At 47.5% G+C, this 24292-nt stretch overlaps 1 protein-coding gene across 1 annotated transcript in view; it reads right to left on the bottom strand.

Annotated features, from left to right (window-relative positions):
* Positions 1 to 2003: 2003 nt before the first annotated feature.
* The window catches only part of c5 (complement component 5), a 34930-nt gene continuing 12641 nt past the window's right edge, over positions 2004 to 24292 (bottom strand). The window contains exons 11-42 of the mRNA XM_014410173.4: positions 22732 to 22920; positions 22158 to 22361; positions 21869 to 22081; positions 20645 to 20794; positions 20353 to 20479; positions 20202 to 20267; positions 18916 to 19131; positions 18580 to 18664; positions 16768 to 16850; positions 16521 to 16660; positions 16166 to 16393; positions 15932 to 15992; positions 15756 to 15845; positions 15472 to 15684; positions 15268 to 15343; positions 14774 to 14933; positions 14567 to 14671; positions 14297 to 14468; positions 13547 to 13671; positions 12440 to 12520; positions 12199 to 12351; positions 12063 to 12125; positions 11904 to 11991; positions 10942 to 10981; positions 9695 to 9797; positions 9544 to 9618; positions 9265 to 9370; positions 8599 to 8682; positions 8427 to 8516; positions 2700 to 2792; positions 2353 to 2491; positions 2004 to 2274 (exon numbers count right to left, since the gene is read on the bottom strand). Of these exons, the coding sequence (XP_014265659.3) occupies positions 2142 to 2274; positions 2353 to 2491; positions 2700 to 2792; positions 8427 to 8516; positions 8599 to 8682; positions 9265 to 9370; positions 9544 to 9618; positions 9695 to 9797; positions 10942 to 10981; positions 11904 to 11991; positions 12063 to 12125; positions 12199 to 12351; positions 12440 to 12520; positions 13547 to 13671; positions 14297 to 14468; positions 14567 to 14671; positions 14774 to 14933; positions 15268 to 15343; positions 15472 to 15684; positions 15756 to 15845; positions 15932 to 15992; positions 16166 to 16393; positions 16521 to 16660; positions 16768 to 16850; positions 18580 to 18664; positions 18916 to 19131; positions 20202 to 20267; positions 20353 to 20479; positions 20645 to 20794; positions 21869 to 22081; positions 22158 to 22361; positions 22732 to 22920 (3951 nt within the window). The 3' untranslated portion in view covers positions 2004 to 2141. The remainder of the gene's footprint in view (positions 2275 to 2352; positions 2492 to 2699; positions 2793 to 8426; positions 8517 to 8598; positions 8683 to 9264; positions 9371 to 9543; positions 9619 to 9694; positions 9798 to 10941; positions 10982 to 11903; positions 11992 to 12062; positions 12126 to 12198; positions 12352 to 12439; positions 12521 to 13546; positions 13672 to 14296; positions 14469 to 14566; positions 14672 to 14773; positions 14934 to 15267; positions 15344 to 15471; positions 15685 to 15755; positions 15846 to 15931; positions 15993 to 16165; positions 16394 to 16520; positions 16661 to 16767; positions 16851 to 18579; positions 18665 to 18915; positions 19132 to 20201; positions 20268 to 20352; positions 20480 to 20644; positions 20795 to 21868; positions 22082 to 22157; positions 22362 to 22731; positions 22921 to 24292) is intronic.

The following is a 24292-nucleotide window of genomic DNA, read 5'->3' as shown; positions in this document are numbered from 1 at the left end:
CTCAGAACAGGCTTCACTCCTGCGGCCGTCCGAGTGGATCTGAGATTAAAGGTGAGGCGGGGTTTCCTGTGATGGCCAAATGAAGCTTTCTGAAGCTTGTGTTGAAAAACGGCTCATTACTCGAAGCTTTTCAACAGAGTCCACTCTGGTGACATCTGCTGGCCAAAAATACGAAGAGCAGCTTGAATCTACAAAATCAAATGTACTGCTTCATTATGACGGAACACTCCGCAGAGTGAGGTTCTGTCTGATATTGTGCTGCCGTTGTGTTGCTTTGAACATGTATTTTTTGGGGTGAAAAACCACGTCTATTTGTTTAATAGTTTTCCTTCTTTAAACATGTGCCATGGTGTGGTCTTTCTTTGCTTGTGACTTATTGCTTGTGAAATATTTATAATATACAAATAATAATGTAAAACACATAATGGAGGATGCTTCTGCTGTGAGGTCCTGCATCCATGTACTTATGCAATTAATCCCTGGACAGCTGGAAAGGTATTTTATAAATAATATTATATTTGACCATTTTTTTTATTCATATTTGTGATCTGGGGGTAGAACTGATTGTGAACTGGAAAGGGAAAATGCTTATGAACTTGTAAAGTAAAAACATGATGCATCACGATGTGTGAGCAGCTTCAAACAAGGTCATCCTGTTCTTATTTAAGAAGAGGATTTGTTCCTCTGTGCGATGGCCGAGTCTGTTTGTCTCTCCTGCCTCAGAGAAAATGCTCTCACATGGAACAGAAGACGCTGGAGTGCACAGGAACTGTAGAGATGCAGGAGTACGGTCTCCCTGGGTCCCACAGACTATCAGCTAAAAAGAATAAACAAATTAATTTGCTGCACATTTTGTAGAATAACATTTTAAATATTTTTTTGTTATATTACATTTAAAGAGTCAAATGAAAGTCTTTCTAACATTATTTTATGATATTAATATTATGAAAAACAGATTTTTGTTTTGACATTGTAAGTTTCTCATGTTTTAAGATAAAATAAACGAACACAAAACAAAATCAAACAACAAGAACACAAAGCTGGCAAACCCACCCGGCTGACCAAACTCAACTCAAAATTCTCCCACAGACAGAACCTCGTCTCTTCCTCGCTGCCTCCGTATCTCCCAGTCGAATGATCAGTGGTTTGCTGTCTCTTACCACCAAAACACTCCACAAATCTCGTGAATGATTCACTTTCTTACAAACCACTGAATCAGTTAGGTTGTAAACGAAGCTTCGGGCGTCACTGATCACGTGACTCAGGCCAAGCGAATCAAGCCTCGACACAGAGCTTCTGAAGCAGTGTGTTCGTTTTTGTTACACATGCACCGGAGCTTCAAGCAAGCCATCACTACCTGTTACTGTCCTGGGATCAGCAGCTTTCTGTTAAATGTGGTTTGCTGTGTGCTTTATTACACTTTAGTGTTTGGTCTGCTGACGGAGCTGCACCTCAACCCCACCTGTGAGGAAGCCTGAGGATGAAGAGCTCAGAAGCACGAAGCAGCCAATCTGCACCTTTCTCTGATTTTTTAAATATATTTTTTTCTGATTACTGTTTATTGCGGCACAGTTGGTGTGAAGCACCCACGATGTCGTTGTACATGTACAATGACAGTAAAGGGCTATTCTATTCTATTCTATTCTATTCTATTCTTATGCTCAACTGGAGAGATGACAGCACCTACATCCACCACCACTGAGTAAATACTTGTTACTGTACTTAAGGAGCATCTTCACCTGAACATCAACAAGGACGGGATGAGTGTGTGTGTGTGTGTGTATCATGTTTACATATCTTTGTGGGGACCATCAGCCCTTATGGGGACAAAGTGCCGTCCCTGCAAGTTTGAAAGCATCTTTGAAACTCAAAGTGTGGTTTCAGTGTCAGAGTTACAGTCAGGTTATGGTCAGGCATTCAGTTTTGATGGTTAGGGTACACGACTAGGGAAAGCATTATGTCAATTAGATGTCCTCACTGAGACATGAAAACAAGTATAAGTGTTTGTTTGTTTATCAGACCTCAGAGGGCTTCTTTGACCTTTATTGAACTTTATTATTTATTCCAATCTGAAGTGACAGAAACATTCAAACTCTGAATGAAGAAAGACTCCACCCCTCAGTGTGACATCACAGTGACATTCAGCTGCAGGCCGATATCTGCAGGTTCAGGGCAAAGTCCTCCAGCTGGGAAATGTAGTCCATACACTCAGGAGAACTACAGTCTGTCGGCCACAGCTCCAACACGGCCTCCGAGTCCAGAGGGAGGCGATACCTGTAACACGAGCACACAAGCTCAGCCTTGGCCAATCGCGAAGAGCGACAGGTGACACAGAGAGACAGGGATACTGACTTGTAGTTGTTGTCGAGCGTGACCTCTGACCCACTGGCTCCCATCAGCAGGTACTGTCTGTTGTTCTGGATGTCCATGTCGCTGCAGGTCGCCTTCTTCACCAGATCCACCACGGTCCCAGACCTCACGCCCTCAAAATCTGCAGCAGGCGAGGAAAAACCACAGAAGAAGAAGATTTCACTTCACAGTGCAAAAGTGTTAAGATGTGCTTAAAGGATCCAACGGCTGCTCCATCACTCCCACCACGGTCGGCACAGTTTCATCAAAACCAGCCGGACGCAGAGCCGATCGTGACGTTCGGGCTCTAACGCAGCTGTCTGACAGCTTTCAGAGTCCTGTCAGCTCACCTTTATCTGTGTTCTTGATGACTTCATCTACGGTGGCTGTGTAGGTCATAAAGTCGCCTTCTGCTGCTGACTTCGTCACCGTCACCTTGTACGCTGCGGCAGAAACACAGACACAGTGTGAGCAGCTTCAAACAGTCAGGCAGTGAGCTCAGATCACCGAGCTCCTGCACTCAGAACATCGAATGTGAGTGAAGTTGGCCCCCCACCTTCTTCAAATCCAACAAAAGTGGTATCAAACGTTTGTGCTCGTTTGTGCTGAAAATTTTTCGTGTGTGCTGCTATCATTTCAAAAATATTAATAAAGTCTTGATGCGTGCTCAATCATCCAGGTAAGTAAATTCCAAAAGGTTGATTCTGTTCATCTGGATATTTTCAGTGGGACAAACGTTTCGTCATCATCCAGGTGACTTCTTCAGTCTCAGCTGACTGCAGGTTTCTCCAACCTTATAAACAGGACATTTGCATAGTGAAGGAAACTAGCACCACTGAATGAACAAAGTGCTGGGGAGTTAGTTCCATGATTGTTAGTATGGAAATTCTTATGACCATTGATCAATGACAACTAATCAAAGACACAGATTCTCAAATGGCCATGAGTACCATTCACAGAAAGTGGGGAATGGCTGCAATCACAGCATTGACAGATGGTGACAGATGTACCCTTGGGCCCCCCTTCTCGATTCAGAGATGGTCAGCATCCTGACAGCCCGATGGACGAAGCTGTCTCTCAGTCTGAGGGTTCTGGCCCGGAGGCTCCTCAGTGTCCTTCCTGATGGCAGCAAACTGAAGACGCTGTTGAAGGGATGAGTGGAGTCACCTGTAATGGAGACGACCTTCCGGATGAGGCAGGCGCAGTAGATCTCCTGGGGAGGGAGGCAAGAGAGGTCCCCACAATCCTCTCGGCTGCTCTCACTACCCGTTGTCATTTTTTTCCTGCAGGACCCAGTGCAGGAGTCATACCACACAGTGATGCAGCTGGTGAGGATACGCTCAACTGTGCCTCTGTAGAAGGTGCTCATAATGGGGGTTGGATCTCTTGCTATGGGTCAGCAGAGTGAAGAGAATTATTATGTGCGTAATTATTCAGCCCCTTTGGTCTGAGTGCAGTCAGTTGCACATAGACGTTGCCTGATGAGTGCTAATGACTAAATAGAGTGCACCTGTGTGTAATCTAATGTCAGTACAAATACAGCTGCCCTGTGACGGCCTCAGAGGTTGTCTAAGAGAATATTGGGAGCAACAGCACCATGAAGTCCAAAGAACACACCAGACAGGTCAGGGATAAAGTTACTGAGACATTTAAAGCAGGCTTAGGCTACACAAAGATTTCCCAAGCCTTGAACATCCCACGGAGCGCCGTTCAAGCCATCATTCAGAAATGGAAGGAGTCTGGCACAACTGTAAACCTACCAAGACAAGGCCGTCCACCTAAACTCACAGGCCGAACAAGGAGAGCGCTGATCAGAAATGCAGCCACGAGGCCCATGGTGACTCTGGACGAGCTGCAGAGATCTACAGCTCAGGTGGGGGAATCTGTCCACAGGACAACTATTAGTCGTGCACTGCACAAAGTTGGCCTTTATGGAAGAGTGGCAAGAAGAAAGCCATTGTTAACAGAAAACCATAAGAAGTCCTGTTTGCAGTTTGCCACAAGCCATGTGGGGACACAGCAAACATGTGGAGGAAGCTGCTCTGGTCAGATGAGACCAACATGCAAAACGCTGTGTGTGGAAAACTAACCCTGCACATGACTCTGAACACACCATCCCCACTGTCAGATATGGTGGTGGCCAGAGATGGGCAGTAACGCGTTACTTGTAACACGTTACTGTAATCTGATTACTTTTTTCAAGTAACGAGTAAAGTAAGGGATTACTATTGCAAAAACGGTAATTAGATTACCGTTACTTTCCCGTAGGAACGCTGCGTTACTGCGTTACTAAAACCGTGATTTTTTGCGAGAATGTCTCACGACAGTGACGTAAGCAAGTGCAACGTTCGTGACAACAGCTGTGTGCAGATCAACAGTGGATCATATATCGAGTGCAGAGAGAGTATGAGCGTGCAGCGTTTAAAGCGTGGAAGTACTGACCTTACTTTGAGTTTGATTCCATAAAAAGTGACAAAAACATTAGTGTCCGCTGTGCGTGGGAAGAAAACTTCTTTTTACAGCGAAAAAACCCCTAAACTTCCAACAAGCACCGAGTAGCTACGACGTAATGGGAAACTCACAGAGAAACTCGCGGATTCTTCCACTGACCGCGGCACACCTGCACCAGGGTAAACCTCCGCCTGCCCCACTCCTGCTTTACAGGTGAAAATAGAGCAACAGGACCACTGAGTCTTTGACTTTATTTATTTTCTGCTGTGTTTTACTTGCATCTATTTGAAAGACTGAGTGTAAACACAAAAAATATTTTATTTTATGTGCTGGAATGTGCAGAAAATAGGTTTAAATGTTAAACTAATTTCTTCCAGTCAGAGAATGTTGCAGATAATTAAATTTTTGCTTGATGCATAAAGTTAAAAGATTAAAACTAATAAAACAAGTTTAAAAAAAAGAGACTTTTCCATTTGATTACATTTTGTATGATGGATTATGCAGAAAAAGTAGAATTGGGCTGAAAGATCTATCGCTTTATCACCTCTTCAGGTTGTAAATCGTGTTTTTAAAAAGTAACTAAGTAACTAAGTAATTAATTACTTTTGAAAATAAGTAATCAGTAAAGTAACGGTATTACTTTTTTGGGGAAGTAATCAGTAATTAGTTACTGATTACTTTTTTCAAGTAACTTGACCAACACTGGTGGTGGCAGCATCATGCTCTGGGGGTGCTTCTCTTCAGCAGGGACAGGGAAGCTGGTCAGAGATGATGGGAAGATGGATGGAGCCAAATACAGGGCAATCTTGGAAGAAAACCTCTTGGAGTCTGCAGGAGACTGGGGCGGAAGTTCACCTTCCAGCAGGACAGCGACCCTAAACATAAAGCCAGGGCAACGATGGGATAGTTTAAAACAAAACTTTGCAGTTATTTATTTGTAAAAAATGTTTGGAATCATGTATGATTTTCGTTCCACTTCTCACGTGTGCACCACTTTGTGTTGGTCTTTCACCTGGAATTCCAATAACATTGATTCATGTTTGTGGCTGTAATGTGACAAAATGTGGGAAAGTTCAAGGGGGCCGAATACTTTTGGAAGCCACTGTAACTGGCTGCTAGATTTCTTGACATGAAGACAGCAGACAGTACGGGTCGGCAGCGACACCTCCATCCCAAGATCACTGAATACGGGGACTCCTCAAGGATGTGTGGTGAACCGCCTTCTCTTCACTCTGCTGACCCACGACTGCACACCATCACACAGCTCCAACCTTTTCATCAAGTTGCAGACAAAACAACTGTGGTAGGTCACATCAGCAACAATGATGAGATCTACTACAGGGGTGAAGTTAACCATCTGGCAGAGTGGTGCAGCTACAACAACCTGTCCCTGAATGTGGAGAAGACCAACAGCGACTCTACTTCCTCTGCAAACTGAGAAGCGCAAGAGATCCAACCCCCATTATGAGCACCTTCTACAGAGGCACAGTTGAGTGCATCCTCACCAGCTGCATCACTGTGTGGTATGACTCCTGCACTGGGTCCTGCAGGAAAAAAATGACAACGGGTAGTGAGAGCAGCCGAGAGGATTGTGGGGACCTCTCTTGCCTCCCTCCCCAGGAGATCTACTGCACCTGCCTCATCCGGAAGGTCCTCTCCATTACAGGTGACTCCACTCATCCCTTCAACAGCGTCTTCAGTTTGCTGCCATCAGGAAGGACACTGAAGAGCCTCCGGGCCAGAGCACACAGACTGAGAGACAGCTTCGCCCATCGGATTGTCAGGATGCTGACCATCTCTGAATCAAGAAGGGGGGCCCAAGGGTACATCTGTCACCATCTTTCAATGCTGTGATTGCAGCCATTCCCCACTTTCTGTGAATGGTACTCATGGCCATTCGAGAATCTGTGTCTTTGCTTAGTAGTCATTGATCAATGGTCATAAGAATTTCCATACTAACAATCATGGAACTAACTCCCCAGCACATTGTTCATTCAGTGGTGCTAGTTTCCTTCACTATGCAAATGTCCTGTTTATAAGGTTGGAGAAACCTGCAGTCAGCTGAGACTGAAGGAGTCACCTGGATGATGACGAAACGTTTCACCCACTGAAAATATCCAGATGAACAGAATCAACCTTTTGGAATTTACTTACCTGGATGATTGAGCACGCATCAAGACTTTATTAATATTTTTGAAATGATAGCAGCACACACGAAAAATTTTCACCACAAACGAGCACAAACGTTTGATACCACTTTTGTTGGATTTGAAGAAGGTGGGGGGCCAACTTCACTCACATCTCTACTTTCAAGATCAGGCTTCAAACTTTCCTTTTTGCTAAAGCATATAGTTAGGGCTGGACCAGGTGACCCTGAATCCTCCCTTAGTTATGCTGCGATAGACGTAGGCTGCTGGGGGATTCCCATGATGCACTGGGTGTTTCTTCTTCACTCACTATGTATTAACAGACCTCTCTGCACTGAATCACACTTGTTATTAACCTCTGTCTCTCTTCCACAGTATGTCTTTGTGCTGTCTTCCTTCTCTCTCCCCAACCAATCACAGCCTGGTTCTGTCGGAGGTTTCTTCCTGTTAAAAGGGAGTTTTTCCTTCCCACTGTCGCCAAAGTGCTTTCTCATACCCACATAGCAGACAGGTCTGGCCCGAATCTGGTGTCAAGCTGGCACTGCTGACTGACTGGTGTCATGGCAGAGTGTATGTAAACCAGATGTGGGCCAGGTCTGGCAATGATGCACTATTTATGTTCCTATTTTCCTATTTTAGTTAGAATACCCAAATGTCATGTTGCAATACTATACTGCTATGGTAGCCAACGTTTCAAATGCAGGTTTGACAGGTTTGTGAGTGTACACTTTATCCAAAACCTAGTGAGGGTTTATTCAGGTTTACCACTCAGTGGCTGTAGGTGAGGAGGTAGAGCAGGTCCCCTACTGATCAGAAGGTTAGTGGTTCAATCCCTGGTTTCTCCAGTCTGCATGTCAAGTGTATGAATGTAATTAGGAAGCATTCAGTTTAGAGAAAGTGTGTGAATGTGGCATGTTGTATAGAGCACTTTGAGTAATCTGGGAGAGTAGAAAAGTGCATATAAGAATCAGTCCATTCACTGTGTGAACAGAGATTCGTCATGTTACTATTGTGTTCCAGCACATGTTGTTATTACATGGCTTGATTGAGGTACACATTAGGCTGACATCTGGGGCCAGAGCTAAAACTGTTCTGGGCCAGCACAGGGCCAGCAGTGTGTCTGCAACTGGCCTTGTGCTGGCCCATGTGTGGGCCACCTCTGGCAAACCAGATCTGGGCCACCAAAGGGCCGTCATTCTTCGCGGTATGTGGGCCATGTGTAAGCACATTGTGTGGGCCAGATCCAGGCCAAACCAGTTTTGCTGTGTGGGCAGGGGGTCACATGATTGTTGGGTTTTTCTCTGTATGTATTATTGTAGGGTCTACCTTACAATATAAAGCGCCTTGAGACGACTGTTGCTGTGATTTGGGGCTGTATAAATAAAGTTGAATTGAACTCTGAAGCTCCACCTGCACGGGGCTCTGGGGCGGAGCTGGGGTGTAAACGTGGCGTTTTGTTGCGGACGTCGCTCGGCTCACCGTATTTAATGTGAGGCTGACACGTCTCGTTGGTTCGTTTGTCTAGTGTTAGCGTCACGTCCACGTCTCCTCTGTAGGTGGCGCACGCCGCTGCACAATGACATGTGAACAAACACGTTACAAAAACCTTTCACAGGTGACAGAAACCTCAGCCAATCAGACGGCCGACTACCTGTCATGCACTGACACTGTTCGCCCAGACAGAGGCGCTGCAGCTCCTGCTGCTCGTAGGAGAACTGCTTTGTGCACAAACTGCCTGAAAGAGATTAGAAATAAGACTTTATTGTTATTATTCTTCATAGCAGGAAACAAACAGGGACATGATGAATCCGATAGTTCAGGAAAAACGAGGAGCTTTTCCTCACAATGTCCACATGTTTCCTTCTCAGCTGTAAATAAGCGATGGGAACTTGAATGAACGTGTTTCGAGCTTAAATGGATGGAGCGCTGAAATAACGACACGACACTCTGCTGCCTCAAAGTTTAACTGAACACAAGACTCGAGCAGCTTTGCATGATTCTCAGTTCAAAATAATCCCTGTTTGTGTCATACTGGGACCTCAGTTCATCCTGTCTGAAACAAGCACTTTTAACACCTCTCTTTAAACCCCTCCCTCACTAAAACCCCACTTCCTTCTGATTGGCCAGCTCTGGATGCCAACTGAATGGCAGCACTCAGTGTCTAAATTTGACGTTTGTAGCAGACGAGTTATTTTTAGAGGTGTTTCTTATGAAGGACTGTAACTGGCAGGAGGCAATAAAAACAGAACAGATACTTTTAATTTGAAAGGATTGAACTTCCATGTTTCCAAACGAGCGACGGGTTTCGGCCTCTCACCTCTGTCCTGGGGCTCGCTGACACTGAGCAAGGACTTGGTGGCTCCGGTCACCTTAAACGTGGTCCTAATCCGAAAGCCCACGCACAGAAATATGTCTGAGGGAACCTGGGAGCCAGACAGGAAGTGACAACAACATGTGGAAGATTCAGTTCAATTTTATTTATATAGCACAAAATCACAACAACATTTGCCTTGAGGCAAATGGTGTGTGTGTGTGTGTGTGTGTGTGTGTGTGTGTGTGTGTGTGTGTGTGTGTGTGTGTGTGTGTGGTTCCTCACAGAGTCCATCTGGATGATGATGGTGTGCCCCTGGAGCTCGTAGTGGGAGATGATTGGCTGACTGGTGTCCATCAGCTGTGGAATAGCAGTCACTGTGAACACGTTCAGACTCTCTGAGCATCATCAGGCTGATCATCAGAGCTCAGCTCACCTGCTTCAGGTCCTCCAGGTACGCGTCCACACTTGTGGGCAGCTGGATCTTCATCACGGTCAGACTGGACTCGGTGAACACCTCGTTAGGAGGAGGTTTATACCTGAAACACAGGTACATGTCCTCTATGCAACATTCAGTTACTAAACACTTTCCTGCTATCGTGCTTTGATGATGACGACGTGGAAAATTTGAGCGTCCGATTCGTCAGCCTGTCCTCGTTCATGCAGCGTCTACATCACAGCTAACATTGTCCTGTTTCAGAGCAGCTTCCTGTGACTGCGTCAGACACACAGAGTGGACACTTTGGCTTTAACATAAACTTACTGTTGCAGCACCAAAGTGACCTCATGGGTCTCCTGACCCAGCGTTTTGTACTCGTGTGATTTATTCTATGGTTTCTAGTTTTGATCCCTTGCACCTCATGTTTCTCTGTGCCCCCTCTGTTCTGTGTAAAGTCTGTGTTTCTTGGTCTGTCTTCGCATGTTTTGAGTTTCTTGTGTTTTCTGTCACTCTGTATGGTGACTTATGTTCTAATGGTTGGTCTTTTGTTTCTCCCTCGAGTCTAGTTTCTTGTGTTCCAGGATTTCGCTCTGTGTATTATTTATCATCTCTGGTCTTTTGGTTCTTTGCCTTATGGTTATGTCTCTGTGTTTCTTAGTTGCTCTGTCTCCACCCTGTCAAGCTCGCATCTCAGTGTTATACTTCCTGTTTTACTTTGAAGGTCTGTGTCTGATGTGAGTGTATCCTACTTTGCTTCCTTGTCTCGTCAGTTCTGATTTCTCCCAGCTGTGCCCTCCTTCTGTGTCTCATTCCCTCGTTATTCCCCAGTGTATTTAAGCCCTGTGTTTCTCTGTGTCAGTGTCGCGTCGGCCCTCGTGCTGTGTGGCTCGCTCTGTGTTTCCCTGTGAGTTTAGTTTAGTTTGCTTTGTATGCTCGTTTTCCCGTGCCAGCAAATAAAGCTGTGATTTTGAGTTCATCCCTCGAGACGGAGTACCTGCCACGCAGCGCTTCTTGACAGATTTTTAGTTTGAGTGTCCTTATTTTCCTCTCAGCTATGGATTCTGTCACTAGTTAGGTTAGGTAACATAAACTACTGAAAGTCTGTTAACCACAACCAACCCAGTGACGTCACCCTCTGTAGTTACATGTGTGACTGCTTTTGCAGCAGGGATCCATGCTGTGAGTTAGCCTTCATGCATGCAGCGTTTCAGTGAGCGAGAAAGACAATCATGCAGTGCTCTTACTTTACACAGGCCACCAGGGTAGGAGTTCGTAATCTTGGATCTGAGGAGGAGAAAGAAGACATTTAATCTGGTGACAGGCAGCTGCTGCTGCAGGTAAACAGCTGGAGCACTGTCTCTGTTTTGAACAGAAGTACAGAATAGAAAATAAATGAATAAACCTCACTGTAGTGAGACAGGAAGTGTAAAATCAATGAACAGAATCAACCTTTTGGGATTTACTTACCTGGATGATTGAGCATGAAGACAAAGAAGGAGGACGCGCGAAAGAGTTTAATGTTCAAAGTTTGGTTTAAAAGAGGAAAAAGTCTTGGCTCTTGAGGGAGGCGGTCGCACTTTCTCCTTCTCCCTCATCTTTCCTGCTTGGCTTCTCATGTCTTTTGTATAGTCTCGCTTATTCTCTAACCCTCAGACAGTCTCCCAGACTTGTTCTCTAAAAACATAAAGAAGAATTATGGATTTGATCAACTCGTCCCTTGACGAAACTGACACCCTCCTGGGCTTGGGAGAGCCCGACTGTCCTGCGGAGACGTTTGCTGCCGGATACTCGATGGTCAGTTGCGTCGTGTGTCTGGTGACGCTCTCAATGGAGGACATTGAACGACATCGACCAATTCGGAACCACGATAACAGAGTTCTGGCTGATTGGAGCCGGCTTAGTACAAGAAGCAGCTACAGCTTTTGAAAATCCCACAAGGCTGTCCGACATGATAGACGATGGGCAGGGCTGTGAGTAAGACTGTGGTTATGGATACCATCTTGGAGAAGAACAACAGGAATTGAGAGACCTGGTGACCTGTGATGGACCAACTGTAAAATTGGAAGCAGTTTGTTCGCACTAACCAAAACAGCTACCATCTTCATCTCATGTTTTGAGTGTGGTGTGAAATCTGTTTGTGGAGTTTGAAAGTCTGCTGTGGCTGTGATCTTTCACATACACCTGTACATCCAGGTGAGATACTCACTGGTTTCAGGCATGACCACCTCAATCGTGAGGTCAAAGTTACACGTGGCCTGTGCGGACGCCACGGTCTGATAGTACACCGTCTTCATCTGCAGACAGATCGGGGAACGTTAGAGCCGATTTTGCCCACATGGCTTCAGGTGAATTAACCCACACCCACCTTCACATTGGACACGCCACGACCATAACCTGTGGACACGGTGATGTCATCATTCTTTGTTACCTGGGAAGGAAAACAAAAAGGTTACTGTTGACCTGGAGCTGCACCTGACCTCGCTGCACTGAGCCGTTCTCACCTGGAAGGGTGAGGCCACGGGTCGACTCTGGCTCAGCTGGATTTGTCCCAGAATTCCTTTTGTTCTGTAGCGGATGCTGATGTCCTGACTGAGGGCGGCTCGAGAGACAACTCTGCTGTACTCCGTTAATGTCTCCAGAGTCAAGAAGGTGTCCTGAGGGAGGTCAAAGGTCAACAAGAAGCGCAAAAGAGGTTAACAGAGAGGGGTTTTAGGTGGCAGGCCGAGTTTGGGGTGTATTTACCTGCACAGAGTAGAAACCTTCACCGTAGTGCTGATCCTGGGTCAGCCAGGACAGGATGGGTTTCGCATATGAGATCCTCCCCTTAAAAAACAACATTATTTTAAAATGTGAGGGGAACTACAGAAACACGCCCCCTACAGGCAGAGAGGGGAACTACAGAAACACGCCCCCTACAGGGAGAGAGGAAAACTACAGAAACACGCCCCCTACAGGCAGAGAGGGGAACTACAGAAACACGCCCCCTACAGGCAGAGAGGGGAACTACAGAAACACGCCCCCTACAGGGAGAGAGGAAAACTACAGAAACACGCCCCCTACAGGCAGAGAGGGGAACTACAGAAACACGCCCCCTACAGGCAGAGAGGAGAACTACAGAAACACGCCCCCTACAGGCAGAGAGGAGAACTACAGAAACACGCCCCCTACAGGCAGAGAGGAGAACTACAGAAACACGCCCCCTACAGGCAGAGAAGGGAACTACAGAAACACGCCCCCTACAGGCAGAGAGGAGAACTACAGAAACACGCCCCCTACAGGCAGAGAGGAGAACTACAGAAACACGCCCCCTACAGGCAGAGAAGGGAACTACAGAAACACGCCCCCTACAGGCAGAGAAGGGAACTACAGAAACACGCCCCCTACAGGCAGAGAGGGGAAGTACAGAAACACACCCCCTACAGGCAGACAGGAGAACTACAGAAACACGCCCCCTACAGGCAGAGAGGGGAACTACAGAAACACGCCCCCTACAGGCAGAGAGGGGAACTACAGAAACACGCCCCCTACAGGCAGAGAGGGGAACTACAGAAACACGCCCCCTACAGGCAGAGAGGGGAACTACAGAAACACGCCCCCAACAGGCAGACAGGAGAACTACAGAAACACGCCCCCTACAGGCAGAGAGGGGAAGTACAAAAACACGCCCCTACAGGCAGAGAGGAGAACTACAGGAAAACGCCCCCTACAGGCAGAGAGGGGAAGTACAGAAACACGCCCCCTACAGGCAGAGAGGGGAACTACAGAAACACGCCCCCTACGGGCTGAGAGCAGAACTGCGGAACTTGAGAAAAGAGGAAAAACTAAAATATCAGCAGGAAGTCACAGCACCTTAACCAGCATAGTCAGTAGGACGTACGCCGTCATCTCCACCGTCACACCGCTAGATTGATCGGGCTTCAGCCAGTCAGATGTCACACTGGCCTCCTGCCAGTACCTGAGTACAGCAGGATTACCTGAACAAAAACACAAAAACAAGTTTAATTTCCTGAATCTTAAGCCTCTTTTCTACTGACACCTACTCAGCGCGACATTTTTAGGGGTTTTCATAAACTAGTAGTACCTGTTACTTTTTAGTACCAGGTACTACTCGATCTGAAAATGTCATGTCAGCAGGCTGCATGCCACTGATTGGCCAGGCAGTGATGTCACTTGATGAGTCATGAGACTGAGAATACAACCTGAACTGTTTGAAACCCAGCAGAGTGAGAAACCTACTTACTGGACTCCACCCAGACTGACGTGGTACTCAACTTTAATGCAAAACAACCAAAAGCCAGTAGAGTTGAGCTGGTGTTGGAAACGAGGCATTAGTGATGGATGGAGCATGAGCAGTGGAAGGATGTGATACACGTCAGTGACTGTTTTCTGCCTTTCTTCTTACTGATGTATTAATGCCATAAACTTTAAAATCCCGAAATCAATGTAAAGGAAAAGAAGCACACTGACTTTTGAATATTATCAGGGATTCTTTGAGTGGTTTATAACAAATCCATCACACAATCAAACAGTAACTCAAAAAACTGCCATTCAGCAAACAGAGAGCCAATCAGAAAGAAGGAAACAAAAAAAACCACACACCTTTTTGCCGTGCCAGCTTCTCCAGGCTGCTGATGAGCTGGAAGGATATCATGCTGTTGGGGTCATGAAGGGTCAGCGCATAGGTCGCCACTGCACGTACGTAAACACTCTTCACACTGAGGGCATGCTGGGAAATGTAAGCTACGGCAGAACTAATACTGTCCTCGTGGATCTGAAAGCAGGACGGTTTATGAGCAGCTTCTTCAGTATTTGTTTAGCGCTCAGGTAGGCTGATGTGTTGAGTGATGAGACGAGGAGGTGTGGTCTCACCTGAAGCTGCAGGATCCGGTCTCTAATCTTTGTTGCTTTGTGTAGAGCAATCAGTGTAAAGGCTGTCAGATACACTGATTGGTCCACTGAATCTGTCCCCTCAGCCTGCAGCCAATCACAATACACAAAATTAACAAAGCTCTGTCTCACCACAAGAAACATTCAAGTGAGAACAGAAGAAGAAATGGAATAAGCGGAGGCAGAGACCAAGATTCTGTTGGATTTGTAGGGGGACTCCTCAGTGAAGGACCCGTCCGGCTGCTGAGCCTTGAACATCAGCCAGGTCAGAGACTCTGAGAGAGTCTGATGGTTCACGGAGACCACAGGTTCCGCCGCAGCCAGAGCCCTCACCACCAGGGCCGTGATCCTGACAGACAGCACAGAGGGACAGAAGTACCATGGTGTCATTCTCAGGACCAACCAGCAGATGGCACCAAAAGCACAAGGAGGAACCCGTGCAGATCCACGCGCTCACGTTTGATAAAAGCCAGTCTGGGCTGTACTACAGCAAAACATCTCACCTGAATGTGTTCATGTGTTTCTTTTATTTTAGGAAGCTATGCTGTTAAACTCAAATACTCCATTACAAGTGTGATCCTGTGAGATGGCTGACCACCCTGTCATAAAACCACAGGTCCATTCTGTCTCACCTGCAGACAGGTGAGGAGGACACTGCTCCCGAGGCTTTGATGTTTACCTACCAGGTGCTGGGCTCTCTATTCCTCCACATGCTGTAGCTCGAGTCTCCAAGTCTGAATGAACTGATGCTGACGAGGCCTACGCGCACACACACACACACACACGCACGCACGCACGCACGCACACACACACACACACACACACACACAGTAAATGAACTGTTAACCCTCTGTGCTACCATCGGGGCCTCTTCAGTGCCTCCTCACCCTCCCTGATCTTCCTCTTCATGTTAGCTGCACTCTTCTGGATGTCTTCTCCCAGCACGTTCCAGCTGCCTGATGCTTCCAGGTACTGAAACAGCTGGATGAGGGGGAGGAGGCCGCCGAGCTCCACCTCCGCTGATCCAACCGGCAGGCTGATGAGCTGCCGGAAGCCTTCGGGGTTGTGCCCCACTGACAGGACTTCCCCCAGCACCTCGCCTGGTACACAGAACAAACATGATTTTGTTTGACATGCAACTGTGCAGCGAGAAATGCGTTCCACTTGTTACCATTGATTGTCAGCATCCTCTCCACATCCGTGTTGGGAACCATGTTGCTCGGCACTTGGTTCTTCAGCTCCACTGTCCTCTTCTCTGAGCCTGCAGGGCCACAAACAGCCCGAGACAGACTGACATCAGCAAGCACTTTAGGTGGAGCAGAGCTTCACAGAGCAGAGCCTACGCACCATACACTCCCTGTGGGTCGAGTCTTCCTCCAGAGCTCACCTCCCGCCTCACTCCTTCAGGCTGGAAACACAACCGAGATTAGCATCATTTTACAGACAGAAGTCTGGTTTCAGTCTTTAGACTGGAAACGCTGTTAGCAGCAGGTTGGCGAGAGCGTGGCTCTGCTAATGTGATTATTAGCATTTGTGTTTCTGTTCATTTTCATACTCCTGAGACAGTCCGTCCGTACGTACCACCACTCGCAGCTTCTTCTCCACGATGTCTGCCCGACTGTAGGGTGTTTTCAGGGTGAAGGTCAGGGTGTGCTCTCCAGGTTCCAGTCCCAGCAGGGTGAAGGTCACTGGTCCCACCCCTTTTCCTGGTATCTCGTTCCATTCACATGCTGTAGAGCGAAGCCCTGCCTGCCCAATCACAGACTTGAGCAGGCAGATCGCCGGGCCGACTGTCAGCGTCACGCAGTACTGAGGGTGAAGACGGACAGAACAGAAGATTCTTCATCACTGAAGCCACAGCTACCCCATCCAAACCCTACAGGGATGCATGGCAAAGGATCATGGGATATGTAGTTGGGTGGTGTGTGTTGTGTACCCTAACGTGGTCGAGCAGCTGGTTGTACACGGACCCCTTCAGCTCCAGCTGCTCTCCTCTGACCACCTGATAGGGCAGCGGGACGTCCACGCTGAGCGGCAGACGGACCGACACCTGGACGGGATCTGCCACGCACATACCTGTCGGACAAACGGGAACCATCCGACTTTACTTATCCCTGCATACTGAGGGGCAGAAAACTGAAGAGCAAGGCACGCTTAAAAAGGAATAAATGAAAGAAACTCGCCGTTCTTGAACATGCCGACGGCCTTTATCTGCCACGTGGTGAGAGAGTCCGGCAGAGTCCTGCTGACCGCCAGCCGCCCTGAACTAATGACAGGAAACACAAGGACAGTCACAACAGTCCCTAAAGACAGGGAGGCGGATCTGTAACCAGCTGTGCTGCCTGGAGCATTAAAGCTGCCATCATTGTTGGGACCATGTGTAAACCTTAGTTAAAGGAAATGAATGTCTGACTTGCCAGGCATGGATTAGCTCTCAAAGAGTATTTTCAACAGAACTTCTGGGACATGTTCTGTTTGGACACAGCTTCACATTTAATGGTTTTTCTTTCATCACTGTTTACAGTGTAAATTCTCACTGAAGGCATCAAACTGTGAATGAAAACGTGGAATTATGAAGTAAACCCAAACATGTTTTATATCCACCCTCTGCTTCGATTCCTGCTTCGCTCACTCTTGGCCTTCTCTCCACGAGCTTCATGAGGTCGTCTCCTGAAATGGTTTCCAACAGTCTTGAAGGAGTTCAGAGATGCTGAGCGTTTGTCGGGCCTTTGCCTTCACTCTGCGCTCCATCTCATCCCAAACCAGCTCCTCTGGGTTCAGGTCAGGTGACTGTGGAGGCCAGGCCTCCATCGCTCTCCTTCTTGGTCCTCACACAGCCTGGAGGTGTGTTTGGGGTCCTGTTGGAGAATAAATGATGGGACGGCATGTCGCTGCAGGATGCTGTGGTGGCCATGCTGGGTCAGTGTGCCTTCAGTTTGGAAGAAATCCCCAACAGTGTCACCATCACACCCCCTCCTCCATGCTTCACAGTGGGAACATGCACGTGGAGACCATCGTTCACCTTTTCTCCCCAAAGACACGGCAGGTGGAACCAAAGATCTCAGGTTTGGACTCATCAGACCAAAGCACAGATGGTCTGATGTCCATTTGTTGTGTTTCTTGGTCCAAACAAATCTCTTCTTGTTGCTTTATCTTAGTCGTGGTTTCTCAGCAGCTGTTTGACCATAAAGGTCTGATTCACACAGTCTCCTCTGAACATGTACAGATGTGTCTGCTACTGGAGGTCTGTGTGGCATCTGTCTGGGCTCTGATCTGAGCTGCTGCTACATGATCCCAGATGTCTTCAGTTTGTATCTACAATGTGGAAAGTAGCACCAATGAAGAAAGCCCACTAAATGAGAAGGTGTGTCCAGAGTTCTGACTGGTAGTGCAGATTCAATGCATTCAGTGCTATCACCTGTAAGACGTCCTGGTTTGAATCCACTCTCTGTGTGGAGTCGGCATGTTCTCCTCATGCCTGCTTCCTCCCACTCACATTACATTTACCGGTGATTTAAAACTGACTGTGAGTGGTTGTTTTCCTCTCTATGTTAGCCATGAAACAGACTGCTGACCTGTCTAGGGTTTACCCTGCTTCTTGCTCTATAACAGCTGGGATAGGCTCCACCCCTCTGTGACCCTGAGTTGGATAAGTGGAAAAAAGGAATGGAGCTGTCTTAGAAGAATGTTTCCTGCTGAGCTGCATCACTTTGAAAGCTCAGATTGTCATCTCAGAAGCCCCATCTTTTAGTAGTACAGACGTGTTTATGGGGGACAGCCAATCAGAAGAGCATTAGTTTGAAGGGGGTGGAGCTAAAACAGCTTGTTTCAGACAAGATGGTCTGAGGGTTGCACTGAGGCCCAGTATCAGATAAATACGCATTATTTCTAACTGTGAATCCTGCAAAGCTGCTCTGGTAGAGAACAGAACTACGGAGCTGGGACTGAGCAGAGTACTTTAATCGATTTTGTTCCTGAGGTGTGTTTGATGTCACCTGATGCGCTGCACCTCCCACATCCAGCTCTCTGGAAAGTAGCTCCGCACCAGAGAAGGAGCGAGGTCAAAGTCTGCACCCATTTCTGTACACAAACAAGAGTGCAACACACATTGACTTACACCTGCTCTGACATCATAATAAACTCTATAAACCAGTCAGAGAACAGCTGTCTGTATCAGCATACAGGAGCTGCTAACAGGTAATTCAGCTATGAAGTGAATATGTGCTGAACAGGTAGAGCAGCAGTGGATTGTAATAGCACAGAAATGAGCTCCTGCTGTTACGTTGGTATCATCAGAGTGTGATGCTGTAAACAGAAAAGTCCACACTGACCATTACGTGCAATGACGCTGCCTTGGTCGATGCTCCTCAGGAGATGCTCACAGCATTCTTGGTAGACCGTTACGCAGCGTTGACTTGCTGTCTCAGGTTGGAAGAACTTCCTGTTCTTGTGGACAAATACCTTAGCTTCATCAAGGCAGCTTGTATACGTTGGAGCACGCTTCATCCCATTTTCACAGCACACTTTGAATTTACCATATCTTGCCGCTAGACAGACAGAAGGACACCCTTTACTTTACATCCACCACTGATTTATCCCCCATCATTACAAACATGTCAGCAAAACACACAGGTGAAGGTGTGTGTGTTAAACACATATCTATCTAATAGACTCCAGTGTGTACATGTAAATGGAGAGTCCTCTTCACACACTGAGGTTAATTATGGAGTTCCACAGGGTTCAGTGCTAGGACCAATTCTGTTTACATTATACATGCTTCCCTTAGGCAGCATCATTAGAAGACATAGCATACATTTACACTGCTATGCAGATGACACCCAGCTCTATCTGTCCATGAAGCCAGATAACACACACCAATGAGTTAAACTGCAGGAATGTCTTAAAGACATAAAGACCTGGATGGCCGCTAACTTTCTGCTTCTTAATTCAGATCAAACTGAGGTTATTGTACTCGGCCCTGAAAATCTTAGACTCTTAAATTCAATTCAGCTAAATTACATACTTATATATAAATGGTGGTCACTGGGTGCTGGACAGTGGCTTTGTCTACTGATAAGGATAAGATGGGTTAAATGGCAGTGACTGAAAGAACGAGATCATGGCCTCTCCCTTAGAGACAGGGTGAGAAGTTCAGCCATCCGGGAGTGACTCAAACTAGAGCCAGCTGAGGTGGTTCGGGCATCTGACAAGGATGCCTCCTGGGTGAGGCCCCGGGGCAGACCCCGGACACGCTGGAGTCAGTAGGTGGCTGGGGAGAGGGAGGTCTGGGCTTCTCTGCTTGGGCTGCTGCCCCTGCGACCCTGGTCGCTGGTCACTTGTTGGATGTGAAGAAGTGAAATGTCAGAGATTTCTGCTTATCCTTGTCAGTGGGTGGAGCCTATTACAGCTACCGTACTGTGAGAGACGGGGTCCACCCTGGACAGGTCGCCAGGCTGATGCAGGGCAGTCAAACTTTAATCAGACACAATTTTTGCCATGTATTCTCTGCGGAGTGTGATTATGCTGTGTTTGAGTCACACCAACCAACGTGATGCTCAAATGAGCAGATTGACGGGACAACATGGAACAGAAAGGAAACATGCTGCTGCAGTCTCACCTTTTGCCTTTTTCTCCGGTTCGGTCAGAGCTCGCTTTGCACGCACGACAGCTGTGCACGCCTCATCTGAAACACCATAACCAAAGCACGAGTGAGCCATGCAGCACTTTAACCGCAGCGTCTCCCTTCACTCATTTACTGACTGACGTACTGCTGGTCGAGGGGGCCGTGTTGGCGTTGGTGATGAAGGTGAGGCCGGCCAGACGGAAAACATCTGCGCTGTCTTTACCGCCGCCTCCACCGCAGCCCAGGTCGCTCTGCTCGATGTGACGAAGAACCTGCGGGTCAAAGTTCATTCTGTCAGTTGTCAACACGTGGAAATTGAAATATCGTCCCTTAAAGTCAGAGTCGACATAAAGGGCCATCAGTTTGTTGTTGTGTCTGTTTTTAATGACAAACCGAAGCAAACTGCCTCGGATAAAACGGTATGATTTTGGTGTTACCATGGAAACAGGGTCTCGGTAGTTGGGCCGTAGGGTAAAGATGGCGGCGTCGACAGCAGACAGCGCCACCAGGCCATCCTGATTGGCCCTCACATCCAGCTGGAGTTGTTCCTTGGGCTTGTAGTACTGCTCACCCAGAGACATGTCAGTCTACCACACACGCACACACACACACACACACACACACACACACACACACACACACACAAAGGATCAGCGATGTTCAATGTGCTGACCAGAAGCTTGCAGGAAGTGCACAAACATACGCGACAACACTGACACAGAACCTTTTCTGGTTTTTATGAAGTCCTAACTATCCATCAGGTTTCTCCCGCTTATCCAAAGACAGCCATGGTGACTTTGGATAAGCGGGTACTCCAGGCATCCTCCGCTCTACAGACACTTTCCAGCTTCTCCTCTGGGATCACGATGTGCTCCAAGGCCAGATAAGATATACAAATAACCTCTCCAGAGGGATCTGGGCCTGTGCAGAGGCATCAGAGCCCAGAACACCTCCTTCCTGACCAGTGAGGTCACAGTCCACATCCCAGAAACCACATCTGTAATGTTAAGGGTCAACACATCTTCCACCCAGCCTGTCCCTGTGGGTGGCGACTCCACAGAGACGGGATCATGGCAGGTATTCAGCCCTCTGAATTCAGCCCTGCCCACCAACCTCTACTCTGGGGTCCAGATTCAGGAGGGGGCCCTGGTTTTTCACTTCCAGTGAGGTTATCCAGCACAGAGATTTCTGTTTCTCTCTGGTATTTTGAAGCGTTAACTGCTCTAGTGCTGAGAGGCTGTTCTGTCCTGGGCTCAGACACACAGAAGTTGAAGGTGCAGGCAGGGTTTGAGCCACCAGGCATCAACCATCAGCTAACAGCTAACACCACACTGATGCCCATGCTGTGCGGTCTCACAGCAAGCAAACTGGTTTCAGGATTGCACTCAGGATTAGGCTTGCACTGGTCTATTAGCTTTAAGTCATCCCGAGGTTCGACTCTTGGATTACAGGTCCGGAGCTTCAGGTTTTCTTGGGTTTTTGGTTCCTGTTGGATATGAAGAAGCGTGACCCCCATTTCACACCTGCAGCACCTCCCTGCCCCCCTGAAACCTCGTGTCGGTCTTATTCCAGGCGTGTTTACCTTCCTTGACGTCCGTTTGAACACATCATTACACCAGACTCTGGAGCGACAAACCACAGGCTGTTGTGTGATGTTGTACCTGGAGCCCGCTGATGCATCTGTCTTCGACGGCCAGCCACACGGAGTCGGCCACCAGCTCGGATGTCCCCTCTCCAAACAGGATGTAGTAGACCAGCACCCTGATGGACGGCACCATGGCGGGCGTCACTTGAAAGCTCAGGCTATGTTTGTTGTCAGCGTTGGAGAGAACCTTCTGGCTGCCGAAATCCACCACCTTCCCTTTAGAGATCACCTGAGGGAGCGCGGCACAATGTTGTGAGAAATAATACAAACAGGAACAGCAGCATCGTGTGGCAGCTTCTCCTCACCAGGTAGCTGATGGTTGTGATGGGAATGTAGGAGGGCGTGGCCGAGTACACGCTGAGACGCGGTGGTCGTCCCACCTGGAGGCCGGGACCCATCAGCGGGGCGTCGATGTAGAGATAACGTTGGTTTGGCGAGTAATAAGCGACCGCCGTCAGAGTCAGACTGCTCTGACTGGCTGCTGGGAGGGTGGAGTCATCCGTCTGAAACTGTCAACAACAGCAAGGGGAGATGTTAGCAACAAGTACACAACTAAACAATAAGTCCACACCATCATGACATGAAGTTAAAATTTAAAAGACAAATAAACAACAACGAGTGAAGAAGCAGACAAGACGGGAAAAAGTAAACAACGAAATACAAACAAAATAAATAAACAGTAAATAAAATAAGAAAACAAGGAAACAACACGTAAAAAACAAACTAAAGAAGCACACAGGAAACAGATCTGAGCAACACTTCCTGTCTTCTTTCTTTGGTCATTGTCACACAGTCACATGATCACGTGCTCACAAATCCAGCACGGCTAATTTTACCTGTCCCTGAGACACACACATCTAAAGCACCTGCAACGCCCACCTTGAGAACAGCCCTGACTCCATCACCAGGTGTGTTGCAGATGAAGAAAGTGAGGCCGTTTGATTCGCTGGTGGAGCTGCCGGTGCAGGACATGGCCTCGAGGTCCCTCCCCTGTCTGAACAGCTCATTCTCCACCAGACTGACCTGAACACCTCTCACTGGCTTGTCCATGTGATCCTTCACCTGCACCTGTAGAGACACGGTGAAACAGCAACAATGGACAAACTGCTTTAAACTCGAGGAGTGTTACAGAGATGTACAGGGTGTGCAGAGTTATTAGGCAAATGAGTATTTTGTCCACATCATCCTCTTCATGCATGTTGTCTTACTCCAAGCTGTATAGGCTCGAAAGCCTACTACCAATTAAGCATATTAGGTGATGTGCATCTCTGTAATGAGAAGGGGTGTGGTCTAATGACATCAACACCCTATATCAGGTGTGCATAATTATTAGGCAACGTCCTTTCCTTTGGCAAAATGGGTCAAAAGAAGGACTTGACAGGCTCAGAAAAGTCAAAAATAGTGAGATATCTTGCAGAGGGATGCAGCAGTCTCAAAATTGCAAAGCTTCTGAAGCGTGATCATCGAACAATCAAGCGTTTTATTCAAAATAGTCAACAGGGTCGCAAGAAGCGTGTGGAAAAACCAAGGCGCCAAATAACTCCCCATGAACTGAGAAAAGTCAAGCGTGCAGCTGCCAAGATGCCACTTGCCACCAGTTTGGCCATATTTCAGAGCTGCAACATCACTGGAGTGCCCAAAAGCACAAGGTGTGCAATACTCAGAGACATGGCCAAGGTAAGAAAGGCTGAAAGACGACCACCACTGAACAAGACACACAAGCTGAAACGTCAAGACTGGGCCAAGAAATATCTCAAGACTGGTTTTTCTAAGGTTTTATGGACTGATGAAATGAGAGTGAGTCTTGATGGGCCAGATGGATGGGCCCGTGGCTGGATTGGTAAAGGGCAGAGAGCTCCAGTCCGACTCAGACGCCAGCAAGGTGGAGGTGGAGTACTGGTTTGGGCTGGTATCATCAAAGATGAGCTTGTGGGGCCTTTTTGGGTTGAGGATGGAGTCAAGCTCAACTCCCAGTCCTACTGCCAGTTTCTGGAAGACACCTTCTTCAAGCAGTGGTACAGGAAGAAGTCTGCATCCTTCAAGAAAAACATGATTTTCATGCAGGACAATGCTCCATCACACGCGTCCAAGTACTCCACAGCGTGGCTGGCAAGAAAGGGTATAAAAGAAGAAAAACTAATGACATGGCCTCCTTGTTCACCTGATCTGAACCCCATTGAGAACCTGTGGTCCATCATCAAATGTGAGATTTACAAGGAGGGAAAACAGTACACCTCTCTGAACAGTGTCTGGGAGGCTGTGGTTGCTGCTGCACGCAATGTTGATGGTGAACAGATCAAAACACTGACAGAATCCATGGATGGCAGGCTTTTGAGTGTCCTTGCAAAGAAAGGTGGCTATATTGGTCGCTGATTTGTTTTTGTTTTGTTTTTGAATGTCAGAAATGTATATTTGTGAATGTGGAGATGTTATATTGGTT

This window comes from Maylandia zebra, linkage group LG12 (assembly GCF_041146795.1).
Source record: "Maylandia zebra isolate NMK-2024a linkage group LG12, Mzebra_GT3a, whole genome shotgun sequence".
In the NCBI taxonomy this organism is placed as follows: domain Eukaryota; kingdom Metazoa; phylum Chordata; class Actinopteri; order Cichliformes; family Cichlidae; genus Maylandia; species Maylandia zebra.
This window is presented reverse-complemented; position numbering and strand designations above follow the sequence as displayed.